This window comes from Salvelinus namaycush, chromosome 35 (assembly GCF_016432855.1).
Source record: "Salvelinus namaycush isolate Seneca chromosome 35, SaNama_1.0, whole genome shotgun sequence".
In the NCBI taxonomy this organism is placed as follows: domain Eukaryota; kingdom Metazoa; phylum Chordata; class Actinopteri; order Salmoniformes; family Salmonidae; genus Salvelinus; species Salvelinus namaycush.
In genome coordinates, this window is record NC_052341.1 from 28202276 (window position 1) to 28228170 (window position 25895).

The 25895-nt window shown below is 43.8% G+C and overlaps 1 protein-coding gene across 1 annotated transcript; it reads left to right on the forward strand.

Moving 5' to 3' along the window:
• The first annotated feature begins 7397 nt into the window (after window positions 1-7397).
• LOC120029724 (TBC1 domain family member 12-like) lies at window positions 7398-25109 on the forward strand. Its single transcript, XM_038974995.1, has 13 exons — window positions 7398-9015; window positions 9908-10031; window positions 16716-16858; window positions 19013-19095; window positions 19432-19549; window positions 21345-21451; window positions 21855-21935; window positions 22628-22719; window positions 22835-22906; window positions 23005-23133; window positions 23247-23356; window positions 23636-23894; window positions 24843-25109. The coding sequence occupies exons 1-13, from the start codon at window positions 7673-7675 to the stop codon at window positions 24912-24914; spliced, it is 2733 nt and encodes a 910-aa protein (XP_038830923.1). The 5' UTR covers window positions 7398-7672; the 3' UTR covers window positions 24915-25109.
• The last annotated feature ends 786 nt before the right edge of the window (window positions 25110-25895 follow it).

Here is a 25895-nt window from a genome sequence, read left to right on the forward strand (position 1 = left end):
CCATTTTGGTGATTTCTGGTATATAATAAAAATAAATAATTCACAGCACGTTTTCGGACTCATTCAGAAGTTTTTATCTGATTAAGTACAATAGTCCTACTATTAGAAATTAATATTTAAAGTTCAGTTTATATTCCTAAAACTTAAGTTGAAAATAATGCTGTCGCTGCTTGCCAAAACACAGTTTTAACGTGTTCAAATTAATAACCAATATGCAGAAACAGTTTGAGATATATTGAAAACCTACGAATAAAATGTACTCTCTACAACAATAATAATCATATTACTTGTATTTTTTAAACCTTGAGCACCTTATAAACTCTGTTGTTTTGACTAGTGACAAGTGGCAATAAGTCATTCATATCGATTAGGGTTGAAATCAGGTTGTATGCACTGTTGAAACTACCACAACTAAAAAAAAACACATGTAAACTGGAGATAGTCAGTCGTCCAACTGCATGTATTCAACTGAAATGTGTCTTCCGCATTTAACCCAACCCCTCTGAATCAGAGAGGAGCGGGGGGGCTGCCTTAATCGACATCCACATCTTCGGCGCCCAGTGGGTTAACTGGGCAGAACAACAGGTTTTTACCTTGTCAGCTCGGGGATTTGATCCATTAACCTTCCGGTTACTGGTCCAACCACTAGGCTACCTGCCGCCCCATATACATCACTAGTTAGAGGACAACCTGCAGAAGACAGTCAGCCACATTTTGGAATTTTGCATTTTGATACAGAAAACCATGTGTTCGATGTGTTTGATACCATTCCACCCATTCCGCTCCAGCCATTACCACGAGCCCGTCCTCCCCAATTAAGGTACCACCAACCTCCTGTTTTTGAAGTGTTGCATTTTGATTCAAGTGGGTTGCCAGCGCAGTAAGTGTAAGGCCATTTTTTGTTTGTTAAAGGTCCAATCAGCCGTTTTTATCTCAATATCAAATCATTTCTTGTTAACAGTTAAGTAGCTTGCTGTGATTGTTTTAAATTAAAATGGTCAAAAAGAAACAAAAATTGCTTCTTAGTAAAGAACAATTAATCAAGCAAGAATTTTGCTAGGACTGTCTGGCTGTGATCTGAAAACTAGCTATTATTGGCAGAGGTTTGGAACTCTCTTTCTTATTGGTCTATTAACTAATTTACTGCCGCGAACGTCTAGCAACCCAAAGGTTGTGAGTTCGATTCTCATCTGGGACAACTTTAGCATTTTTAGCTACTTTGCAACTACTTAGCATGTTAGCTAACCCTTCCCCTAACCCTAGCCATAACCATTTTAGCTAACCCTTCCCCTTCCCCTAATCCTAACCTTAACCCTTTACCCTAAATCCTAAAATGAACACTAACCTTAACCCCTAACCCTAACCCCTTGCCTAGCTAATGTTAGCGAGCTAGCTAACGTTAGCCACAAAGCTAGAATTCGTAACATATCATACATTTTGCAAATTCGTAACATATTGTACATTTTCCTAATTCGTAACATATAATACCAATTGTAATTCGTAACATATCTACAAAATGGGTGATGGACATCCACAAATGAATACAAACCATACAAAACGCAACATATCATACTAAATGCGGTGTCTCGGATTTATTGTACGTACAGAATAATACGAAATGCTCTGAGACCAGATTGCCAAAACAGGCTGAAATTAAAAGTGGTCTTTTCAAACAGTTCTTACACTAAAAGGGCATTATCATAATTTTCACAATTTCACAGTATTATTCTAATTATTCCAGTATAATAGACAACACATGAGAGAATCATGTTTTTGACAATACTGGGGCTTTAATCACTATCTATATGATGTTGAAATCAATTGAATGTGGGGCAAACATTTCGGGTGTATGCGCTGTTTAAACGAACACTATTCAAATGCCACACGGATTCTGAGAATAATTCTTACATCACCGGTTAAAATAAAATTGGTTGAAGACAGTCATCTAAATTCTAGAATGTAGGACGGAGATTATGGGAGGCTACCAAAATGGCGCAACAAATCAGTTGCTTTGTTATTTAACTTTAACGAATCACGACCCGGAATAGGATATCAAACACTGTTATTTAAGTGAGTTTGACTCTCAAATCGGTGTTTTGGTGTCACTTTTATACAGAGAGGGTCCCAAATTGTTTGTGCAATTTGAGTAACAAAATTATAATGGCGTTCTAAGTCCTGCGACGGACAAGCACGTATAAAACAATCAACAGTAGGCCTACTAAATATTAATCTGTTTAACGCAATCGATTAAATGTATTCATGATGACTATAAACTTTTATATTAGCATCACCAATCTGAAGCAAAAAGGATGTGTAATTCCACTCAATTTTATGTGGTGAAAATGCAAGCTTGTGTAATGTATATAGTAACACGCTTTCTCCACCACTGGGAAATTAGCGTAATATAAAATTATTCAATATGTCAAAGTAATTAAAATGTTGAATTAGGATATTAAATTTAGCACACACACATTTTTTACAGCAATAACATACAGTGGGGAGAACAAGTATTTGATACACTGCCGATTTTGCAGGTTTTCCTACTTACAAAGCATGTAGAGGTCTGTAATTTTTATCATAGGTACCACTTCAACTGTGAGAGACGGAATCTAAAACAAAAATCCAGAAAATCACATTGTATAATTTTTAAGTAAATAATTTGCATTTTATTGCATGACATAAGTATTTGATCACCTACCAACCAATAAGAATTCCGGCTCTCACAGACCTGTTAGTTTTTCTTTAAGAAGCCCTCCTGTTCTCCACTCATTACCTGTATTAACTGCACCTGTTTGAACTTGTTACCTGTATAAAAGACACCTGTCCACACACTCAATCAAACAGACTCCAACCTCTCCACAATGGCCAAGACCAGAGAGCTGTGTAAGGACATCAGGGATAAAATTGTAGACCTGCACAAGGCTGGGATGGGCTACAGGACAATAGGCAAGCAGCTTGGTGAGAAGGCAACAACTGTTGGCGCAATTTTTAGAAAATGGAAGAAGTTCAAGATGACGGTCAATCACCCTCGGTTTGGGGCTCCATGCAAGATCTCACCTCGTGGGGCATCAATGATCATGAGGAAGGTGAGGGATCAGCCTAGAACTACACGGCAGGACCTGGTCAATGACCTGAAGAGAGCTGGGACCACAGTCTCAAAGAAAACCATTAGTAACACACTACGCCGTCATGGATTAAAATCCTGCAGCGCACGCAAGGTCCCCCTGCTCAAGCCAGCGCATGTCCAGGCCCATCTGAAGTTTGCCAATGACCATCTGGATGATCCAGAGGAGGAATGGGTGAAGGTCATGTGGTCTGATGAGACAAAAATAAAGCTTTTTGGTCTAAACTCCACTCGCCGTGTTTGGAGGAAGAAGAAGGATGAGTACAACCCCAAGAACACCATCCCAACCGTGAAGCATGGAGGTGGAAACATCATTCTTTGGGGATGCTTTTCTGCAAAGGGGACAGGACGACTGCACCGTATTGAGGGGAGGATGGATGGGGCCATGTATCGCGAGATCTTGGCCAACAACCTCCTTCCCTCAGTAAGAGCATTGAAGATGGGTCGTGGCTGGGTCTTCCAGGATGACAACGACCCGAAACACACAGCCAGGGCAACTAAGGAGTGGCTCCGTAAGAAGCATCTCAAGGTCCTGGAGTGGCCTAGCCAGTCTCCAGACCTGAACCCGATAGATAATCTTTGGAGGGAGCTGAAAGTTCAGTGTTCATTATTTCGTATTAAATCAATATGGACACTTACCACGCTGCGCATTGGTCTTCCTTTTCCTCCTCTTCTTCCAACCACGACAAGCGTTACAGAATCACCCACCAACCAAGGACCAAGCAGCGTGGTAAATTGGAGCAGTGCCATCTGGACTATGTAACAACCTGGGAGGAAATAGAGAGGTGGTCGATCGATCCAGGGAGAGTGCCGGAGCCCGCCTTGGATTCTCTGGAACAGTGCGAGGAGGGATACAGGAGAATGGAGTTGGTGACAAGAACACGGCAGCGCAACAGGCACGAGAGGCAGCCCAAAAATAATTTGTGGCAGAGTCAGGTTGGAGACCTGAGCCCACTCATCGTGCTTATTGTAAGCAGCGCGTTACTGGTCAGGCACCGTGTTATGCGGTTAAGCGCATGGTGTCGCCAGTACGCGTCCATAGCCCGGTGCGCTATAGGACAGCCCCCCGAAAGTGTCATGCGAGTGTGGGCATCCAGCCAGGGCGTATTGTGCTCCGCTCGTGCCGGGCGAATGTGGGAGTTGAGCCTAAGGGAGAGGTGCGCGTAGTATGCACTAGATCTCCAGTGCTCACCCACAGCCCGGTTCAACCTGTGCCTGCACACTGGAGGGTCCGGGCTAGAGTAGTCATCCAGCCTGGGGGAGTGGTGCCAAGGCTGCGCACCAAAGCTCCAGTGCTCCCCCACAGCCCGGTCCTTCCGGTGCCTCCTCCAAGCACCAGGCCTCCTGTAGGTCTCCCCAGCCTGGTGGGTCCTGTGGCAGCCCCACGCACTAGGTTGTCTTTCCGTCTCCTCCCTCCAGGTTCTCTCTCCAGGCCAAAGCCGCCCGTCTGTCCTGAGCCGCCTGAGCCGCCCGTCTGTCCTGAGCCGCCTGAGCCGCCCGTCTGTCCTGAGCCGCCTGAGCCACCCTTCAGTCAGGAGCCGCCTGAGCCGCCCTTCAGTCAGGAGCCGCCTGAGCCGCCCTTCAGTCAGGAGCCGCCCGTCAGTCCAGAGGCGCCCCTCAGTCCAGTGGTGCCCTTTACTAGGGTGTCCAATCCAGGGTCGGTGACGAGGGTCGCCGCTCCTAAGGTGTCACAGAAGTGGGCCGAGACTATGGTGGAGTGGGGTCCTCCTCCCGCTCCAGAGCCGCCACCGTGGTAAATGCCCACCCAGACCCTCCCCTATAGGTTCAGGTTTTGCGGCCGCACCTTTGGGGGGGGGGGGGGGTAATGTCACGTTCTGACCATAGTTCCTTTGTTATGTCTTTATTTTAGTTTGGTCAGGGCGTGAGTTGGGGTGGGCATTCTATGTTGTTTTTGCTATGTTTTGTTCTATTGTTCTATTTCTATGTGTTTGGCCTAGTATGGTTCTCAATCAGAGGCAGGTGTCAGTCGTTGTCTCTGATTGGGAGCCATATTTAGGTAGCCTGTTTTTCATTGTGTTTTGTGGGTGATTATATTTTTCTGTTCTGTGTTTTTGTTTCACCGTACAGGATTGTTCGTTTGTCGTTTTCTTGTTTTTGTTCAGTGTTCATTATTTCGTATTAAATCAATATGGACACTTACCACGCTGTGCATTGGTCCTCCTCTTCTTCCAACCACGACAAGCGTTACAATTATGGGGTATAGTTTGCTGATGAGTGAGGAAAATAGTATATTTAATACATTTTTAATTCAGGCTGTAACACAACAAAATGTGGAATAAGTCAAGGGGTATGAATACTTTCTGAAGGCACTGTAAATCCCAAAGAGCATCTCTACCAAATTTTGCGCCAGTAGCGGTGCGTGGGTAAAATCACTGTGGAAGCCAAGCCAGACAAAAAGCCATATTACAACCTGTGTTGTGATAATTGCGTTCTCTCTATAACCTGTTAGTGCATATGCCTTGCCACCGTGATATATAGGCCTAAGGCCGAGACAATAAGAAGACACAGTGGCAGAATACATTCAACCACACCTTTGTTTCATCACAAAACTGGAGTGCAACATCTGTCTGGTGAAGTCTACAAAGCATATTGCATGTAACAAACAGTTACATGACTTACAGCATGGTCAAGAAAGTTATTGTTTCCAACATTTTTGGACTACTTAACAACTATTGATTTAGAACCACGGAGAGTGACCGCATGTCACAAAGAAAACAGGAGCTGCCTCCACTATTCTAGTACCATTTCAACTTCAATATTTCAACATCATCAAATCACTTCTGCTTAGTCTAATACAGTGACAACTAAAAGATACCAGAAACAATTTAGTCCAATCAACGTAGGCTAAATATGATGTGGCTGTCCATGTTTCTGATTTATATGTGTGTGTGTATGTGTGCGCGTGCGTGCGTTTGTGCAAGTAGAAAAAACATGACTCACCTTACTTGTAGAGAAATGCCAATGCCATCCTCTCTTTCACCGTCTATGACTCTGTCATACAGTACACGCTTTTACTTTTTGTTGTCCTAGGCTACCTAGCTAAAATGCTTGCTCGCTAGCCTAACTTCCTTTCATGGGCAACGTTAGCTAGTTAACATTAGCCTTCTACATCTAGTTACATACTGAACTTCCATCCTCTCAGGCCAGGGGCACAATGTATGAATTTATGGTTGGATCAGAATTGTCATTATAATCATTGGCCAGTAGGGAGAATTAAGTTAAACCACAAGTCCAAATCCCTATCTCCATCCATGGCTAATTTAGGAAAGGGTCAATTTTAGCTAGCTAGCTACCCACTGGAGGACAACAACACAAGTAGATGCAACAATTAAATTTTTTTCTGTCAATTACCTATTTCTCTTGATGTGACGTGATTGGAGAGAAGCCAAATCCAAACTGGCTCCCTTTTACACTTTTTTTTGGTGCTCCAGCCCCATTCACAGTTGAGCTCACTCAGTATCGCTCAATTCTGATTAGCAATTATTTTATATGCTTTTTTTTTATCAAGGGAGGCCATAGGCTCGCTGGCTTCCCTTGCATTCTTGCCGCCCCTAGTATGGTCTTTTTGACCATATAGCATCAGATAGATGGCATACACATAAAGAGACAGAGGGACGCTGTTTTGCTCACTCGGATGCTTTCTCCGCTGAGATTCAGCCTCTTGGAAAATTATGAAACACAGAGATGAAAGATACATTATTTTTCTTCTAGGTCCTATGAGCACATGCCACGGTAAATTAACGTGTGTATCCGCCACGTCACGTTTTTGATGCTAAAGCCCAGGACTATAGGGTCTGCCCTCTGTGCAGCAGGCTGCACGTTTGATGTCCCTAGGCATAGCCTCTTATTTAGATGCCTCTAAGCATCTACCGGTAAATAAGACGAATCAGTGCCCACTGCCCACGTGGTTATTTTCATTGGCGCTGTCCGTGGTGCTGAAACTAAACTGGGCTCTACAGGTGGCCTGTGTATATGAAGTGAACCAAATTAAACTGTAGCCTATTGAATGTTCAACTCTTTTCAGGTCTTAACCTACCTCCATTGTTGTGTGTTCCGTTACAAAAGACGGGATACTTGTGCTGAACCAACGAAGCCTGAATACCTGCGCGTTGAGCTTTAACAAAAAACTTGTCTCGGATAAACCAGGCGTGTTATAGCTCCGTATGGACAGCAGATGTCCCCTCATCCCATATTTTCCGTCTGCGTGGCTGGTGATTTGCTCTCCCCTTCTACGTCATTGGAATCTCAAAATGGCTCCTGCTCACCGCCCAAATGGGGGCGGTTGCCGGTTTTTCTAATAACAAAAATTATACACGACCAGGCGACTGATATTCCCCCTTTTCCTGCCGCCGTCGCTCGGAATAGAAACCGTATTTTGATTTGCGTCATTCTGTAATGAAGGATACTCTCTGAGATCATGATAGGCATAATAGCTAGACAAGGAAAAACGAGGAAAGAGAAAGCAAAGCTGAACCAGCCACCACCGCGTTTTTGTTATGGAGCAGTGGCGTAGGGAATGTGAATGACATGGAAAAGGCATATAATGTCTCTTCTCCACCGGGTTTCTGTGTTGATGTGAACGAAAAGGGGACCAGCGGGACATATGTTACCCAGCCGCTGTCTCAAGGTACCGCCGAAGCGGCAGCTCGTATCTCTAAACATGTCAGCAGGGATGAAACTGGTTGCAGTGACAGCAGGGAGTCGGGTGAAGCAGGAGAGGATATTGGCCGTTCCACGGTTTTAGTTACTGACAGTCCATCCGGTGGCACTGTAAGCAATTGTGTTATTCCTGAGCCAGGTTGTGACTCAGCTACAAACGGGTTTACTGGGTCAACAATGGTAGGCGCCAAGGCAGGGAACTCCTCTGCTATCGCTGCAGTGAATCGAGAGGAAATGGACGGGAATGCTCTCCAGGGGATTTCACTGGCAGAGAAGAACAAGGAATCCTCTGCAGAAGAAGTAAATGCCTGTTATCCACCATTGAACTTTGTGACAGCAGCTGAGACTGTAGAGTCATTGACACACTCCTGCAATGGACAGCTTGAACTGAGCTGCACAGCTGCCTCCCGGACTGTTCCAGAGGGGCTCTCGAATTGGGACACAGACAGTGTTATTCAGAGCACCCTCAGCAGTGATGCTGTTATTAGGCCACCGATTAACTGGAGTATGACCCCTGACAAGGAGGCCAAAATGGCAAATGGTGGATTATTTATAGGACACAGCAGCGCCAAGTTACACACAGAGACAGTTGTAACAATTATTTTGGATGGAGCTGCAACATGCCTCTCTAACACACAGTGTGAAAAACCCTCCTCAATTGCAATGAGTGCAAGGGAGGGACATCACGAATCCTGCAATATCAGAGTGGAACCTGACGGAGCCGGGGCCCAGCCTAGGACACAAGCTAACGTAGCAGGAGATTTATCTGGTGGTGCTACATCAAATCTCACCTCTCAGGGTTTACCATCAAGCCCAGCACCAACGAAAGACCCCTGTAGGGTCAGTGCTAAACCAGGCACCATTCAGGGAGAGGAACCTTCAGCATCTGGTCACCTAGGAGATGATCTTTCTTCCAGACCCCATCCTCAGGCCCTCAGGACCAGGACTGTGCCCAACAGTCTGAGCTATGACTCCTCCACCATTCTCAGTCCAGGGGATGAGGATGGGGAGACCTTCGTGGAGCTGGGGGCCCAGGGCCACAGTGACCTCAGATTCATGGACGTCAGTCTGAGCTCCAGGAACACCTTTGAGTCCAGCAGACGTCTGTCTGCCCCAGGGGATATACCAGAGGGCCTGAGTGTCATCTCGGAAGACCCCTCAGAACTGGCTTTACAGTCCAAAAGACCCGGCATCGCTGAGTATTTTGGCAGGTAAATGAGTTGTTTTATTTGTTGGCTGAGATTATTTGCATGGTGACAAGTGCATTTTTTGCAAGGACGAGAGGTACAAACTTTGTCCCAGTGTGCTTACTTGGCTTTACATCAATGTTTGCCTTTATACTCTGTATAGCCATATTATTGATGCAATTTAAACCTTTTAAAACAGCAGTCACTGGCATTAATCTGGCTCGCCTACAAAACGGTGTATTGGTATTGTAACAGCACACCAGGACATAATGAACAAAGCCAGAACTAGAACTAGCCCTATGTCTCATTCAACATTTAGAGCAGGCAGAGACCTGGTGGAAATGGAGCCAGCTGCAGTGAATACTGTAGTGATGGTGTTCCCACACGGACATCCCCTAGGTTGTTACACTTTACAGTAGGTGCAAATGAATTAGAAACACTCAATTATTAGTTCATAGATAGTTTATACATCTCTAATAAATACTTAGAACATGATTGGTAGCTATAATATTGTGACATCAGTTGATGTAAGAAGGGCTTTATAAATACATTTGATTGATTGATATAATATAGTAATTAACAGTTTATGAACTACTTATAACTCCTTTGTAAACCCTTTTGAGCATACCTTCATGTAAAGTGTTAACCCCAAGGTTTATGATCCCACATAGGATCAAGTGAAATTGATCCAATTGGTTAAATAAGAGTTGCAGCATATCACTCCTTCAGTGTCAACTGAACTGACCATATCAGTATGACTTTTGTCCGATCTAGGAAATGATTCAGAGAGACACTAATAACCCTGATTTCTTAGTACGTCGACTCATCAAAACCGTTTAGCTGACAGGGGGAATAAAATAAGTGTGTCATCATTAAAAATGGCCCACTCATTGTCCTGGCTTTTCTGTCTGGTCAGGAGTTTATTTCCCAAGAAGCAGAGAGAGCCGAAGGGTCCGTCTCAGAATGTCCCTGGTTGGAAGCTGTTTGGGAAAGTCCCCGCTAGAGAGAGCGCTCCCAAGGACTCCAGGACCATACAGCAGGTTGGTGTCCCAGGCCCATATTCATGAATAAAGCATGTCAGATTAGGAGTGCTGATCTAGGATCAGCTGTGTCTTTTAGATCATAATGAAAAGGATTTCATTGACATGGAGGCCCCGGGCCCGTATACATAAAGCATCTGAGAGTTAGAGTGCTGATCTAGGATCAGGTCATCCCTATCCATATAATCTTATTCATTATTATTTGAAATTTCAAAACTGATCCTAGATCCACACTCCTACTCTGAGAAGCTTTTTGAACGCTGGCCCCGATGTCACTGTGCTACAGTAGTTATTCACAGACCTATTAACTGACCTAACTTCCTGTAAAGTATTGTGTATGGGAGAGAAAGCTATCTGACCCCGCCTGGAGGGAATCCAGCAAGTGCGTCATCTAGGAATGTACTAGTAAAGTCGAGGTGGATGCCATGAGCTCAATATTTGGCCTAGATCATTTTTTCCACGTGCTAGTCAGGACTTAACCCTGATAAATAGGGATTATGTCAGCCTTGCGTACCTAACCTCAATTTGTTAACATAGCTTAATGCTTTAAAGAAGGTAAAGGACTACAACTGTTTAATCTCCAATCAAGTAATTTACACCCCTTCTGTTCAACTCCTTCACCTATGATACATTGCATTGCAGCCCTTTTGTTTTGTATCACATGATTCACTAGTTGCCACTTGAAACAGACACAGTGAAATTGCAGCCTTGTGCAACACGCAATGACACAGCATAACAATCATTCCCTACGCCCTATTATTACAACTCACCTATACCTGTCTGACCAGGTAGCATACTGATAGCATCTCATGCTCACAGCTCGAGTAGATTCTTTAACATCAGATATCATTCATTCTGAGAATCCTATAATAGAGTGCCTGGTAATAATGGCATCAGAGCTTATATATAGTAGTGTGACAAAGGCTTTAGTCGGCCTGTACTTTGCCTACTCCTTCCCAACACCGACGAGAGAGTACGGTTCAGGTCATTCAGGTTGGAGCCTGGCAGGCCCATCTGCCACTGCAGCTGTTGAGGGTGTATGCTCCAGCTGGCTCTGTCCCTGAGGCTGGCTAGCTACCTGGCTGGCTGCCTGGGTAATGAATAGGTCTTATTCAAGGTGTACGCCTCTTGCCTACTGCCTGGTATGTTGAGCCTCGATTGAGCTTGAATTATGCCCATCTCCTGGCCTCAGCCGTCTCCTGCCCTCAGCCCCTGGCTATGTCCTTCCTTCCCCGCTCTCCCTCTTCTCCTCACTCCCTGTCTCCCTCCCCTACTCTGCCATGCAGGTACAGATCCGTCTCCACAGTCATTGGAGGCACTAATGCATGTTTTCATGCCTGCATGGAAACAGACACTGAAGCCAGTTAAATGTGTCCCTTCGCTGGATTAGTAGTGCACTCAACTCTAGTACATACAGCTGCAGACGAGATGAGAGATGAGTGTTTATAAGCCTCACTGTCCTGCTGAGATTATGACTAGAAGAGCGTGACCTCATCTAGGGTGAGCGACAGAGGCTAGAGTAGGGATCTAGGTGTCAGAGGTTCCATCTGTAATGTGTTCCAGAAATGTGTCGTATAGAAGCTCAGGTGATGGGTTGATCCTTCATGCAGTTATCCTACATGTAGGGGTTGAATTGCATCTCCAACAGAGGCCCTTTCAATAAAGTTGCCTATCTTCCTTACCATGGCCAAAGGGCAAAGTTGCTTATGGGGATTGGATGTGTACTGAAGGGTCACACTTTATTTGGAAAGTCCGAATAGTCCACCGGTAGATGCTCCACAGGTGGTCATACGATCAACAGACTATCTGCTAAGGTTACGGTTAGAGTTTAAGGTTTAGAATAAGGGTTAAGCTTAGGGTTAGGACAAGGGTTGATAGTCTGTAGAGCATCTACAGGTGGACTATCCAAATGAGGTGGTTACCCTGAACCACTTTACATTATTCTTCTTCTTTTTTTTTGATAGACACTTTGGAGGGATTGAACTGAGTGTAAACGTTGTTCTTCTTCCATCAGGAGAGTACTCCAGATGGTCACGCGTCTGTGTCCACACCAAATCTCTTAAGCGCAGGGGTATGGACCTTCTCGAGTTTCCCTTTTCAGTCATCTTCTCAATCTCCTATCTGCATGGGGCTGCTAAGCAACCATTTCCATTGACCATACAACTCATGCCCATGCCCACCCTAGTACTAACAGAGGGGAAAATGCATGCTAGGGGGAAAAAATAATCATAGTTTAATACAGTATCAAAGTCATCTTCGACAATCCCAAGGTCTCTGAGACTCTTGCCGTAGCTCCAGCAGCTCATCGACTCTGTGGCTCAAAGTGTTGTAATCCAGAGTGTTGCAATCCATTTTTCCTTACATACGTTCTCAAATGTGATAGATCTATTAAATTTGCCTGTATTCCTTATTATGGACAGCGAACGTTCAGGCAGCTACACAGACACTATGGAAACTAGATTAGAGCTCCTAGTTAAATTGTGTTTGAGGGCATTTTTTTTTATCTATACATGGTTAAATGAGTGAGAAATAGATGTCATTGTTGCAATTTTTTGATTAGGCAACCTATACTAACACCCGAAATTGACATGTTGAGTTTTGCTGTATTCAATTATTTAATAACGCGCTAATTTCCCTAATGTGGACAGTTTGTGTTACTACCTTACACAAGCTTGCATTTTCACCTCACGCAACGAAGGGAAATTACACATCATTTTAACCTCAGATTGGTGAACTTAATATAAACATTTATAGTCATCAAGATGACACTAAATCGATTGATTTAAATAGATGAATATCTTTGGTTTGGTACCGTTGCTTTTATCATATGCGCCTGTCCGTCGCATGTCTAACAATGCTGACCAGACTGCATGCGCGCAAGTTGATTTTGTCCACTTACACCAGACGCGATCAGGACACGCAGGTTGAAATATCTGAAAAAAATATCTAAACAAACTCTGAACCAATTATATTAATTTGGGGACAGGTCGAAAAGCATTAAACATTTGGCAATTTAGCTAGCTAGCTTGCGGTTGCTAGCTAAACTGGCCTGGGAGGTCCTCTACTCCGCCAATTAATCCACAGATAAAATGGTCAACCGAGTTCGTTTCTAGTAATCTCTCCTCCTTCAGGCTTCTTCTTCTTTGGACTTTATATGGTGGTTGGCAACCAACTTTAAGGTGCATTACCACAACCGGCTGGACTGGAGTGTGGACCACAGTTCATCTTTCAATTACCCACGATGGTATATCCTCCTAAAAACCAATGAGGAGATGGGAGAGGCAGGACTTGCAGCGCGTTGTGCTTTTAGCACCTGGCTACGCAGACGTGCGCGAGCAGTGTGAGTGCAATGATTGAATAACATGTATGTGTACATTTATTTTGCGACGCTCGCGCATGCGACGCAAGCGCTGTGGTCAGCATGTAAGAACGTAGTTGTCCTTTTCAAACTCAAATGGCAATGGGAAAATCAGGATGCACTCTTTCTAAAAGCCGCTGGCCACAAACAAATACACAGATTTGACAGTCAAGCTGTCACTCAAATGAGAGCCAACCCGTCACTATGTAGAACTACCTGTGGAGCAATTATTTGTTGAAACGATCCAGTGTTTACTTTTTCGTATTGGTCATCTACCGCAAACTTTGGCCCACAAGGCGATGAGTTGATAAATGGCCACTACAGGTTCTCATCTATTGATTGTTATATGTAGTATACCCAAGTTCATTGTGGTTTGTCTTTCAGAAGAGCGAAAAATGGTACATGTAGCGGCAGACAATTGTCCCAGTACCATTGATTTACATACAATATCCATGTGAGTGATTCCTCTGTGCACGCTATTGATTACAGTAGAACAAGCTAATCAATATCTGTCTGGCGTGACTGCTTGATAAATGTTGATGCGTGAGCAGGTTTTAAGGTACTAATTTAGCAAAATACAAGTAATCTGAACACAAGCGTGACAAGTGTGTAGGGAGTCATTTTTATGTCTTGGTCTTCAACATGCAGTATCGAAACTTATTTCAGCATATTGATTATGAATTTGGACATTTAAAACCAGTGTTTTGACACTCGGCTATAAATCAAAATGACATGACAGGAAGCAGCTACTGTACCATGTTCAACTTATGTCTTAAGAATATAGATGTTACTTTTAACATTATTTTAAAACAATCTTCTACTTATTTAGGTAAATACTACTGCATGAGTCCAAAAATGTGCTATGATTGATTGATTTTGATTTTGATAGTGAAATCGGGAAAATGACCTTATCTGCGAATGTTAATATTTTTGGTTTACCTTACATTGATATATTTGACTTGACATTTATTAATACACAGTTGATTACGTGATGATTTTATATACACTTTGACATTACAAGTGGTCCCAGAGCTCTATATGCTTTTCTGGTATACTTTGAGATTATGTATGATGGTGTGCCTCTAGAAAAGCATTGGTGTTGGTTAAACACAGTTCAACTCGGACCTTTTCTAAGTACTATAGGACAGCAGCAATCAAATTGTGAAAAAGCTGTGCCTATTTCTCCACTTATACTATGGTGGCTGTTCTTCTTCACTGAATTTGGTAAATCTCACTCTCCTGAGATGGCACTCCCCTCCCCCGTCCTTACCAGCCTTTTCTTCTGATAGCCCCCTTTGTAACTACACCCATAAATGTCTTGAAGGAGCCACAACACAAGACAATGTAGCCATTGACATCCATACAGTAGCCGTTTCATGCATCATGTTTTGTGTAGTGGAGCTGAGGGATGTATGGTGATACATCTAGTCATTTGGTCTATTAGATAGTCAATGCACTAACTTGCACGAAACAAAAGCATTGGATATCAGGGGCATTTATTGACCCCTAGACATGACTCATGATGTACACTCCTGACAATTAATCCTAGTAAAAATCCCCTGTCTTAGGTCATTTAGGATCACCACTTTATTTTAAGAATTAAATGAAATTGTTTAACTTGGGTCAAACGTTTCGGGTAGCCTTCCACAAGCTTCCCACAATAAGTTGGGTGAATTTTGGCCCATTCCTCCTGACAGAGCTGGTGTAACTGAGTCAGGTTGGTAGACCTCCTTGCTTGCACACGCTTTTTCAGTTCTGCCCACACATTTTCTATGTGATTGAGGTCAGGGCTTTGTGATGGCCACTCCAATACCTGGACTTTGTTGTCCTTAAGCCATTTTGCCACAACTTTGGAAGTATGCTTGGAGTCATTGTCCATTTGGAAGATCCATTTGCGACCAAGCTTTAACTTCCTGACTGATGTCTTGAGATGTTGCTTCAATATATCCACATAATTTTCCTTGAAGCCATCTATTTTGTGAAGTGCACCAGTCCCTCCTGCAGCAAAGCACCACCACAACATGATGCTGCCACCCCGTGTTCTTCGGCTTGCAAGCGTCCCCCTTTTTCCTCCAAACATAACGATGGTCATTATGGCCAAACAGTTATATTTTTGTTTCCTCAGACCAGAGGACATTTCTCCAAAAAGTATGATCTTTGTCCCCATGTGCTGTTGCAAACCGTAGTCTGGCTTTTATATGCCGGTTTTGGAGCAGTGACTTCTTCCTTGCTGAGCTGCCTTTCAGGTTATGTCAATATAGGACTTGTTTTACTGTGGATATAGATACTTTTGTACCTGTTTCCTCCAGCATCTTCCCAAGGTCCTTTGCTGCTGTTCTGGGATTGATTTGCACCATTCGCACCACAGTACGTTCATCTCTAGGAGACAGAACGCGTCTCCTTCCTGAGCGGTATAATGGCTGCGTGGTCCCATGGTGTTTATACTTGCGTGCTATTGTTTGTTCAGATGAACGTGGTACCTTCAGGCGTTTGGAAATTGCTCCCAAGGATAAACCAGACTTGTGGAGGTCTGCAATTTCTTTTTCTGAGGTCTTGGCTGATTTATTTTGGTTTTCCCATGATGTCAAGCAAAGAGGCACTGAGTTTGAAGGTAGGCCTTGAAATACATCCACAGGTACACCTCCAGTTGACTCAAATGATGTCAATTAGCCTATCAGAAGCTTCTAAAGCCATGACATAATTTTCTGGAATTTTCCGAGCTGTTTAAAGGCACAGTCAACCTAGTGTATGTAAACATCTGACCCATTGGAATTGTGATACAGTGAGTTATAAGTGAAATCATCTGTTTGTAAACAATTGTTGGAAAAATGACTTGTGTCATGCACAAAGTAGATGTCCTAACCAACTTGCCAAAACACTAGTTTGTTAACAAGAAATTTGTGGAGTGGTTGAAAAACGTGTTTTAATGTTTCCAACCTAAGTGTATGTAAACTTCCGACTTCAACTGTACACCCTAAGGATGCTCTCTCTATCGACCTCTCTCCAGAGCTCTCACCACAGTCATCAACAACCATCACACACTCCACAGTCCCCCCCCCCCCCCCCCCCCCCAACCATCACACACTCTTTAGTCCCCTCATTCTCTCTCTCTAATTCCGCTCTCTCTCTCCCTCCCCAGCCACATAGGCTGCCGCCTACATGGGCCTTGTGATTTCCACAAGCCTGTCAGCTGATCCTGTCACCCCTCACGGCTAAAGCCACTATCTTTCCTCCCTTTCAAATGTAAACCCAAGAGGCTAGTTGACCTGTATTTGGGCTGTGTTTTCTAGTACCTATAGGGATTCAGGTTTTTGATGTATCTGCAGGAGTTTGAGGCCAGGGTGGGCAAGGCTGGGCCTGGGGGAACGTCAGCTGGGACGTCCCCTACTCAGCCTCAACAGGGCCGGAGGAAGAACCTGGAGTTTGAGCCACTGTCCACGACAGCTCTTATACTGGAGGACAGGCCTGCGTAAGTCCACACTATCTCTCCCTCTGACTCTCTCTCCACTTTATTTCTGTCACATCTTTCCATTTCTTTGTCTGTTCTTCTGTTCTTGTTTATTATGCCCTACAGTCCTTGCAGAGGGAAAATGCCAAATGTTTTGAGAAAGGTTAGACCTACAGTGGTTTGCGAAAGTATTCACCCCCTTGACATTTTTCCTATTTTGTTGCCTTATGACCTCGAATTAAATTGGATTTTTAGGGGGTTTGTATCATTTGTTTACACAACATGCCTACCATTTTTTATTGTGAAACAAACAAGAAATAAGACAAAAAAAACTGAACTTGAGCATGCATAACTATTCACCCCCCCAAAGTCAATACTTTGTAGAGCCACCTTTTGCAGCAATTACAGCTGCAAGTCTCTTGGGGTATGTCTCTATAAGCTTGGCACATCTAGCCACTGGGATTTTTGCCCTTCTTCAAGGCAAAACTTCTCCAGCTCCTTCAAGTTGGATGAGTTCCGCAGATGTACAGCAATCTTTGAGTCATACCACAGATTCTCAATTGGATTGAGGTCTGGGCTTTGACTAGGCCATTCCAAGACATGTAAATGTTTCCCCTTAAACCACTCGAGTGTTGCTTTAGCAGTATGCTTAGGGTCATTGTCCTGCTGGAAGGTGAACCTCCATCCCAGTCTCAAATCTCTGGAAGACTGAAACAGGCTTCCCTCATTAATTTTCCTGTATTTTAGCGCCATCCATCATTCCTTCAATTCTGACCAGTTCCCAGTCCCTGCCGATGAAAAACATCCCCACAGCATGATGATGCCACCACCATGCTTCACTGTGGAGATGGTGTTCTCGGGGTGATGAGAGGTGTTGGGTTTTCGCCAGACATAGCATATTCCTTGATGGCCAAAAAGCTCAATATTAGTCTCATCTGACCAGAGTACCTTCCATATGTCTGAGAAGTCTCCCACATACATGCCTTTTGGCGAACACCAAACATGTTTGCTTATTTTTTTCTGGCCACTCTTCCGTAAAGCCCAGCTCTGTGGAGTGTACAGCTTAAAGTGGTCCTATGGACAGATACTCCAATCTCCGCTGTAGAGCTTTGCAGCTCCTTCAGGGTTATCTTTGGTCTCTTTGTTGCCTCTCTGATTAATGCCCTCCTTGCCTGGTCCATGAGTTTTGGTGGGCGTCCCTCTCTTGGCAGGTTTGTTGTGGTGCCATATTCTTTCAAATTTTTAATAATGGATTTAATGGTGCTCCGGTGGATGTAAAAAGTTTCTGGTATTTTTTTATAACCCAACCCTGATCTGTACTTCTCCACAACTTTGTCCCTGACCTGTTTGGCGAGCTCCTTGGTCTTCATAGTGCTGCTTGCTTGGTGGTGCCCCTTGCTTAGTGCTGTTGCAGGTTCTGGGGCCTTTCAGAACAGGTGTATGTATACTGAAATCGTGTGACAGATCATGTGACACTTAGTTTGCACACAGGTGGACTTTATTTAACTAATTATGTGACTTCTGAAGGTAATTGGTTGCACCAGATCTTATTTAGGGACTTCATAGCAAAGGGGGTGAATACATATGCATATGCATATTTTTTTTCATTTCACTTCACCAATTTGGACAATTTTGTGTATGTCCATTACATGAAATCCAAATAAAAATCCAAATAAATTACAGGTTGTATCGCAACAAAATAGGAAAAATGCCAAGGGGGGTGAATACTTTTGCAAGGCACTGTAACCTCAGTGCGATCTGGATCTATATTACACACACTACATTATTTTCAACTAGGCTCAGGCCAGGGTGTGGTGTCTATTAAGAACACAGTGAGAAGCACACAGCGTTCAAAAACAACTGGTGTTGAGTTTCTCTGTCTGTGAGACTCCTTGGGCACCTCAGCTGCTCTCTCTGATCCAAGACCTCAGGCCCTCATTAAGAATAGATATATGAAATCTGAGTGTGTTGTCTGAACCATAACAAACACACTGTCTGCAAGGCTAAGTCAGTCTCTCTGTTTGTAGGTGTTAGTCTCTCTTTAATCCGCAATGTGTTGAACATGACTAAAAGTAACCATTTTGTGTCTGTGATAAGTTGCTGTGATATGCACTGATTACGGTGAAACTGACACTGACAGACACTGATACCGTGTCTCCTCTGCTCTCTCGGCAGGAACCTTCCTGCCAAGTCTGTGGAGGAGGCCCAGCGTCACCGCCAGGAATATGACGAGATGGTGGCTGAGGCCAAGAAGAGAGGTACTGTTAATGTATTCCTCTCTCACCCCTTCCATTTCACTGTCTTTTCAGGGCTGTGCAATGGAGGTCAGCCGCATTTGACCTGTCCACTGTATAGACCTCCAGATGTTACTTAGCTCATTCTGTCAGTTGAAGCCGTTGCTAACGCCAGACCTTGAACATACTTTTGCCACTTTACATCTTGATAACAATTGTAAAGCAGAAGGAAAATAAAATAGATATGTTTAAAGCATTTATAAGCATCTGTTAACATTTATAAGCATTTCTAATGGCGTATTCATTAAAAGTTATTATGAAGTGTGACCAAAGGATTTGTGCCCCCCCCCCTCCCCACAGAATTGAAGGAGGCCCAGAGGAAGAGGAAAGAGATGAAGGAGAGGTTTAAGCTGGAGGAAAGCATCGCCAACGCCATGGTGGTCTGGAACAACGACATCCTGCCCAACTGGGAAAACACGTGAGTTAGCTAGCTAGTCACTTCCTGCTAAACAACTCTCCACTGGCATGGGGCAGCGTTGGATATTACTGCATTGTCGGAACTAGAAGCACAAGCATTTCGCTACACTCGCATTAACATCTGCTAACCATGTGTATGTGACAAATAACATTTGATTTGATGTACAGTATCCAGTCAGTACAGTTCAGTGGCGGTCGGTGCCGTTTTAAGATGAGGGATGATGATACATTTTTGATGAGCATGACCTTGTTTCTAATGCAGCATATTGGATGACTGTCATTCATATTCCATTCACCCAGCTCAATGTAACATCGATAGGTTTAGGCTACTACATGATACTCTAATTTTCCCTTTACCTATCATGATGTTGCTACAACCTAGCTTATGAATGACAGTTTACAACGTAGGTGCACAGATAGAGAATTTTGAGTAATCAAGATGACAGACAGTGACACATTCAATACCGCCTCGCACAGTATTGCCTGCATCTAGCTGATCTAGGGTGTAATCATTAGTCCAAACAGTTGCAAATGAGAGTTTCTATCGGATACATTCAGTTATTTTTATCCCTGTTTCGTTCCGTTTGCTTCCGTTTAAGAAACATTTTTCAACAGAATCGGCAAAATGAGTACACCCATGATCACACGCAAACACACTTCACTTTCATAGCAGCCACATAAACAGCATGATCACTTTGCTCGTTGTATATATAATTCCTTCTCCCAACTATCTACGCGCTCTCCTCCTCTCACATTTCCCCTTCGCTTGTTGACTTCAGTGCACAACACATCAGCTCTCTGTGACCAGGCAAAAAAACCTTTCCAAGCCTAACCTTAAAATCATGACCATTGACCGCTAACCGCTACACACAGCCTACATCGTTGTCACGTCATAGTCATGCAGTACAGTGTACAGTCAGAAAGCAGTTTAGCAGTTACACCGGGTGGGCCCCGGGCCCAATAACTTAATAAAAGCTTACCTTGACTTGGAAGAAATCCAGTGTTGGATAGCCATAGCCTGCTGGCTAACATAGCATCCCTCTCTGTTTGAATGTTTGAGTAGGCTAAACTAGCTAGCTAGCTGCATTCATTACCTAAGTGAAAGTTTAAAAAAAAAAAATACTACCAAATCTCTCTCTCTTGCTTCTCCTTAATTTTGGAAAAACAGCAAAACAGTTGAACTATTGTCTTTGTCTCTCAGAGTCAACTACTCACCACATTGTATGCAGTGCTAGCTAGCTGTAGCTTATTCTTTCAGTACTAGATTCATTCTCTGATCCTTTGATTGGGTGGACAACATGTCAGTTCATGCTGCAAGCCCTGATAGGTTGGAGGACGTCCTCTGGAAGTTGTCATAATTACTGTGTAAGTCTATGGAAGGGGGTGAACCATGAGCATCCTAGGTTTTGTATTGAAGTCAATGTACCCAGAGGAGGACAGAAGCTAGCTGTCCTGTGGCTTCACCATGGCGTTACCCTACAGAGTGCTGCTGATGTTACTATAGACCTTCATTGCAAAACAGTGTGTTTTAATCAATGATTTGGTTTTAGTTATGAGGAGGACGGTCCTTCCCCCTCAGAGGAGCCTCCTCTGGGACTGTATTCAGTCAGTAACTCAGTCAGTTTTTCTGCCAGTCAGCCATTTAATTAGCCAGCCAGACAGCCAATCAGTCAGTGAACCAGTCGACTCAATCAGCCAGTCAGTAACTTGGTCAGTAAACCAGTCAGTCAGTAGGCATAGGTCAGGGCTCCCATGTTGCAGTAGACCCATGCCAGTCTGTTTGTGTCCCCCTGTAGGCGTAACACTCGACGGGTGAGAGAGCTCTGGTGGCAGGGCTTGCCCCCCAACGTCAGAGGAAAGGTCTGGAGCCTGGCCATAGGCAACGAGCTCAACATCACCCCAGGTATGTATGGTGTTTCAATAGTCATAACTCATAGAACTCCCAGCATAATTCAGTATTCCCAATGACAGAATATAATCAGAATTGCATTCTGAAAAATATATACAAAGTGAAGAAAGTTGTGTGTCAATACACATAACAAAGTACATTGAAATGTATTAACATAGCCACGGTTATACATCTAAAAATGTAGTGCGCTGGTATTGTTTGTTTTCTAACAAAATGAGCACTTTCACCACTTTCAGCTGGAATAGATGTACCAGCCTGTTGTGTTGTGAGTGGAGGGAATTTCTGGCCTACATGTTTTACTGCCAGAAAGTGCCTTTGTGGTTTACAGAAAAATGCAAAGTAGACGTCCTGACTCATTGAGAGAGTAACCTTCTTTCCTTTCCTCCCTTTTCTACAGAGCTGTACGAAATATTCCTCTCCAGAGCAAAGGAGAGATGGAGGAGTTTCAGTGAGACGGGTTCAGAAACAGAGGCTGACGGTTGGTCTGAGGCGGGGGGGTGGCGTGTTGGAGAAGCCCTCCGGGGACAAGACTGTGAATCTCAGCCTCAGACACACACACACATCCATTCTCCTCTCTTCCTGTTTGAGACAAAGCTATTTCCTCTCGTTGCTTTACATCTGAGGTCCTTGACACATTGTGGAACAAAAACTTAGCAGTGCTGCCGACTTATTGGCGTCACATTACTGCACAAATCCCCCTCACTCGGCAGCCATTTGCAGGCTTGGTGCAAAGGCTTTCTGTTGTTTTTCCTCCAGTGATCTTGTAAAGTGTCTGTTTCTACCATCATGTCAGACTGTCTGCCCATTGGTCCAGTACTGAGAGTCAATAGTGACACATTCAAAGCTCTAACATCTGTAGCGCATTAGAAAGACTGTGTTTTTGCCAACAAGAGCCTTAGGAGATGGATCCAACAGGATTTAATAGAGCTGAACAGAGAGATTTGCAGCCTGTCTCCTCTTGGCATCGTTTTAGGTTACAAAATATTGGCACTGCATCAGTGTCTTTGTATCTGTCATTGATTGCTGAGTTACTCGGTCTATCATGCACAAACAATGATACAGAGAGGTCAAACAAGCTGGAGATCAGTTTATTGTAGCAAACTGAAATGGTTCTGTTTGTCCTTTCTCTTATGATGTTTTTAACACAATTTCTTTGTGTTTCGATTCTAGATGGGGCATCGCTGGCAGACAGAGAGTCCAGTCTGGACCTGATCAAGCTGGACATATCCCGCACATTCCCTCCTCTTTTTATCTTCCAGAAGGTACAGTACATCTCTTACCCCACGTGTGTGTGTGTGTGTGTGTGTGTGTGTGTGTGTGTGTGTGTGTGTGTGTGCTCCATGACATTCCTCATCCTCTGATTGTCTTCAACCACAGGGTGGGCCATATCATGATCTCCTCCACAGTGTGCTGGGGGCCTACACCTGTTACAGACCTGACGTGGGATATGTGAGTAACATGTCAAAACAGCACTCTTTGTCCTTATTTTCTCCCATACTGTGCATACGTTGGTTGTAAAGTGAAATGACGGTTCTGTTCTCTTCAAGGTCCAGGGCATGTCCTTTATAGCTGCAGTGTTGATCCTCAACCTGGAGGAAGCTGATGCCTTCATCGCATTCGCCAACCTGCTCAACAAACCCTGTCAGCTGGCCTTTTTCAGAGTGGACCATGATCTGGTGAGGCCCACTTCCACAGGGGCCACTGTGGGAAATTGTCCTCTCTCTAAAACGACTTTAACAGGACTGAGTTAGTCGTCACTGAATCTCTCGCTACCGTTCTTCTTCTCTAGATGCTGAAATACTTTGCTGCATTCGAGGTGTTCTTTGAAGAGAACCTCCCAAGACTATTTAACCACTTCCAGAGCTCCAACCTCACCCCAGATCTCTATCTCATAGACTGGTAAGTACCTATGGGATCTCTGTGAACATTTTAAAGTATGTAGCAGCTCTCTTTAGTGTGGCCTGTTAAGCTGTTATCTCCCACTTTTAGTTCCAGTCATGCTATCAGCTCAGTATTCACAGTTATAAGAGCACAGCTACTGTAAACTCTAGATTAAATAATCTGCATTCACCATTCTGCTAACTGACATTTTTTTGTGTTTGTTTGTGTGTGTTTGTGTGTGGTGAACTTGCTTGCGTTCGTTTGTTTATGAATGCATGCTTCTGTGTCTGTGTACAGGATCTTCACTCTGTACAGTAAGTCGTTGCCATTGGACGTGGCGTGTCGCGTGTGGGACGTATTCTGTCGTGACGGCGAGGAGTTCCTGTTCCGGACGGGTCTGGGGATCCTGCGTCTGTACGAGGACGTGCTCCTACAGATGGATTTCATCCGCAGCGCCCAGTTTCTGACACGCCTCCCTGAGGATATAGGCTCTGATAGGCTGTTCGCCTGCATTGCGGCCGCGCCCATGCTCAACGGAAACAAGAAATGGTCCCAGGTCAGTTCCTCTAAACATGAGAAGACATGAAAGTGAGAAAATGGATACGTTTGCACGGAGTGACAATAAACATACAAGAATGTTATTATGTGGTTAGGTTAAAGCCATTTCTGTAGCCTATTGAGTGAACTGGGTCATGCTCCCAAAATTCCTCAAAAATAGCCTGTAGTTATGTCCAGTCCCACAAGTGTGCCACTTGTGTGGCCAGGAGCAGTTTAGAAATTACACATCACTCAGCCACTGCTATATGGAAGACATCTTTATCATAGATTCACACTTGTTGGGTCCTACAATTCATATACTACACCACCTACAGGTGAATGAATGTACATTGAGTACACAAAACATTAGGAACACCTTCCCTTTTGCCCTCAGAACAGCCTCAATTCATCGGGGCATAGACTCTACAAGATGTCGAAAGCACAGGGATGCTGGCCCATGTTTACTCCAATGCTTCCCACCATTCTTGATACACACGGGAAACTGTTGAGCGTGAAAAACCCAGCAGCGTTGCAGTTCTTGACACAAACTGTTGCCACAAACTGGCACCTACTAACATACCTTGTTCAGAGGCAATATTTTGTCTTGCCCATTCACCCTCTGAATGGCACACATACACAATCCGTGTCTCAATTGTCTCAAGGCTTAAAAATCATGATTTAACCTGTCTCCTCCCCTTCATTTACACTGACTGAAGTGGATTTAACAAGTGACATCAATAAGGGATCAGTCTACAGTATGTCATGGAAAGAGCAGATGTTCTTAATGTTTTGTATACCCGGTGTATGTCAGTTACAGAAATAAATAGGAAAGAACCTGTATGATAGTCTGCTTTTTTTGTGGCAATGTAGGCTACACAGCACCACCTACAGGTATTTATTTATTGTGTTTGCCTAAAAAGAATGACCGGTTGCAGTTTTATGCTAAGATTTGATCTCTCCTCTCCAGGTATTTCATGCATTGATAAAGGACAACAAGGACATGGACAGGAATTGCAACCCAGCACTTAAGAGTTTATGATTCAGCAGGGGAACATTTGAATGATCATGTTCCTCTCTTTAATTGAGAGGCTTTGATCACCTGAGATTGATCATGGAAAATGGACCTTAAAGAATTTCATACTTGAAGATGGAGGCCTTGAACGCCATTGGCAGTTTTATTGAATTTAGAGTATTTATGGTAGTATATCATGGATATACAGTACCAGTCAAAAGTTTGGACAGACCTACTCATTCAAGGGTTTTTCTTTTTTACTATTATTTTAGAATAGTGAAGACATCAAAACTATGAAATAACACACATGGAATCATGTAGAAACCAAAGAAGTGTTAAAAAAATCAAAATAGATTTTAGATTCTTCAAAGTAGCCACGCTTTGTCTTGACAGCTTTGCACACTCTTGGCATTCTCTCAACCAGCTTCACCTGGAATGCTTTTCCAACAGTCTTGAAGGGGTTCCCACACATGCTGAGCACTTGTTGGCTGCTTTTTCTTCACTCTGCGGTCCAACTCATTCCAAACCATCTCAATTGGGTTGAGGTCGGGGGATTGTGGAGGCCAGGTCATCTGATGCAGCACTCCATCACTCTCCTTCTTGGTCAAATAGCCCTTACACAGCCTGGAGGTGTGTTGTGTCATTGTCCTGTAAGGCTAAGCGCAAACCAGATGGTATGGCGTATCACTGCAGAATTCTGTGGTAGCCATGCTGGTTAAGTGTGCCTTGAAATCTAAATAAATCACTGACAGTGTCACCAGCAAAGCACCATCACACCTCCTCCATGCTTCACGGTCGGAACTACACGTGGAGATCATCCATTCATCTACTCTGCGTCTCACAAAAACACGGCGGATGGGACCAAAAATCTCAAATTTGGACTCATTAGACCAAAGGACAGATTTCCACCGGTATAATGTCCATTGCTTGTGTTTCTTGGCCAAAGCAAGTCTCTTCTTCTTATTGGTGTCATTTAGTAGTGGTTTCTTTGCAGCAATTCAACCATGA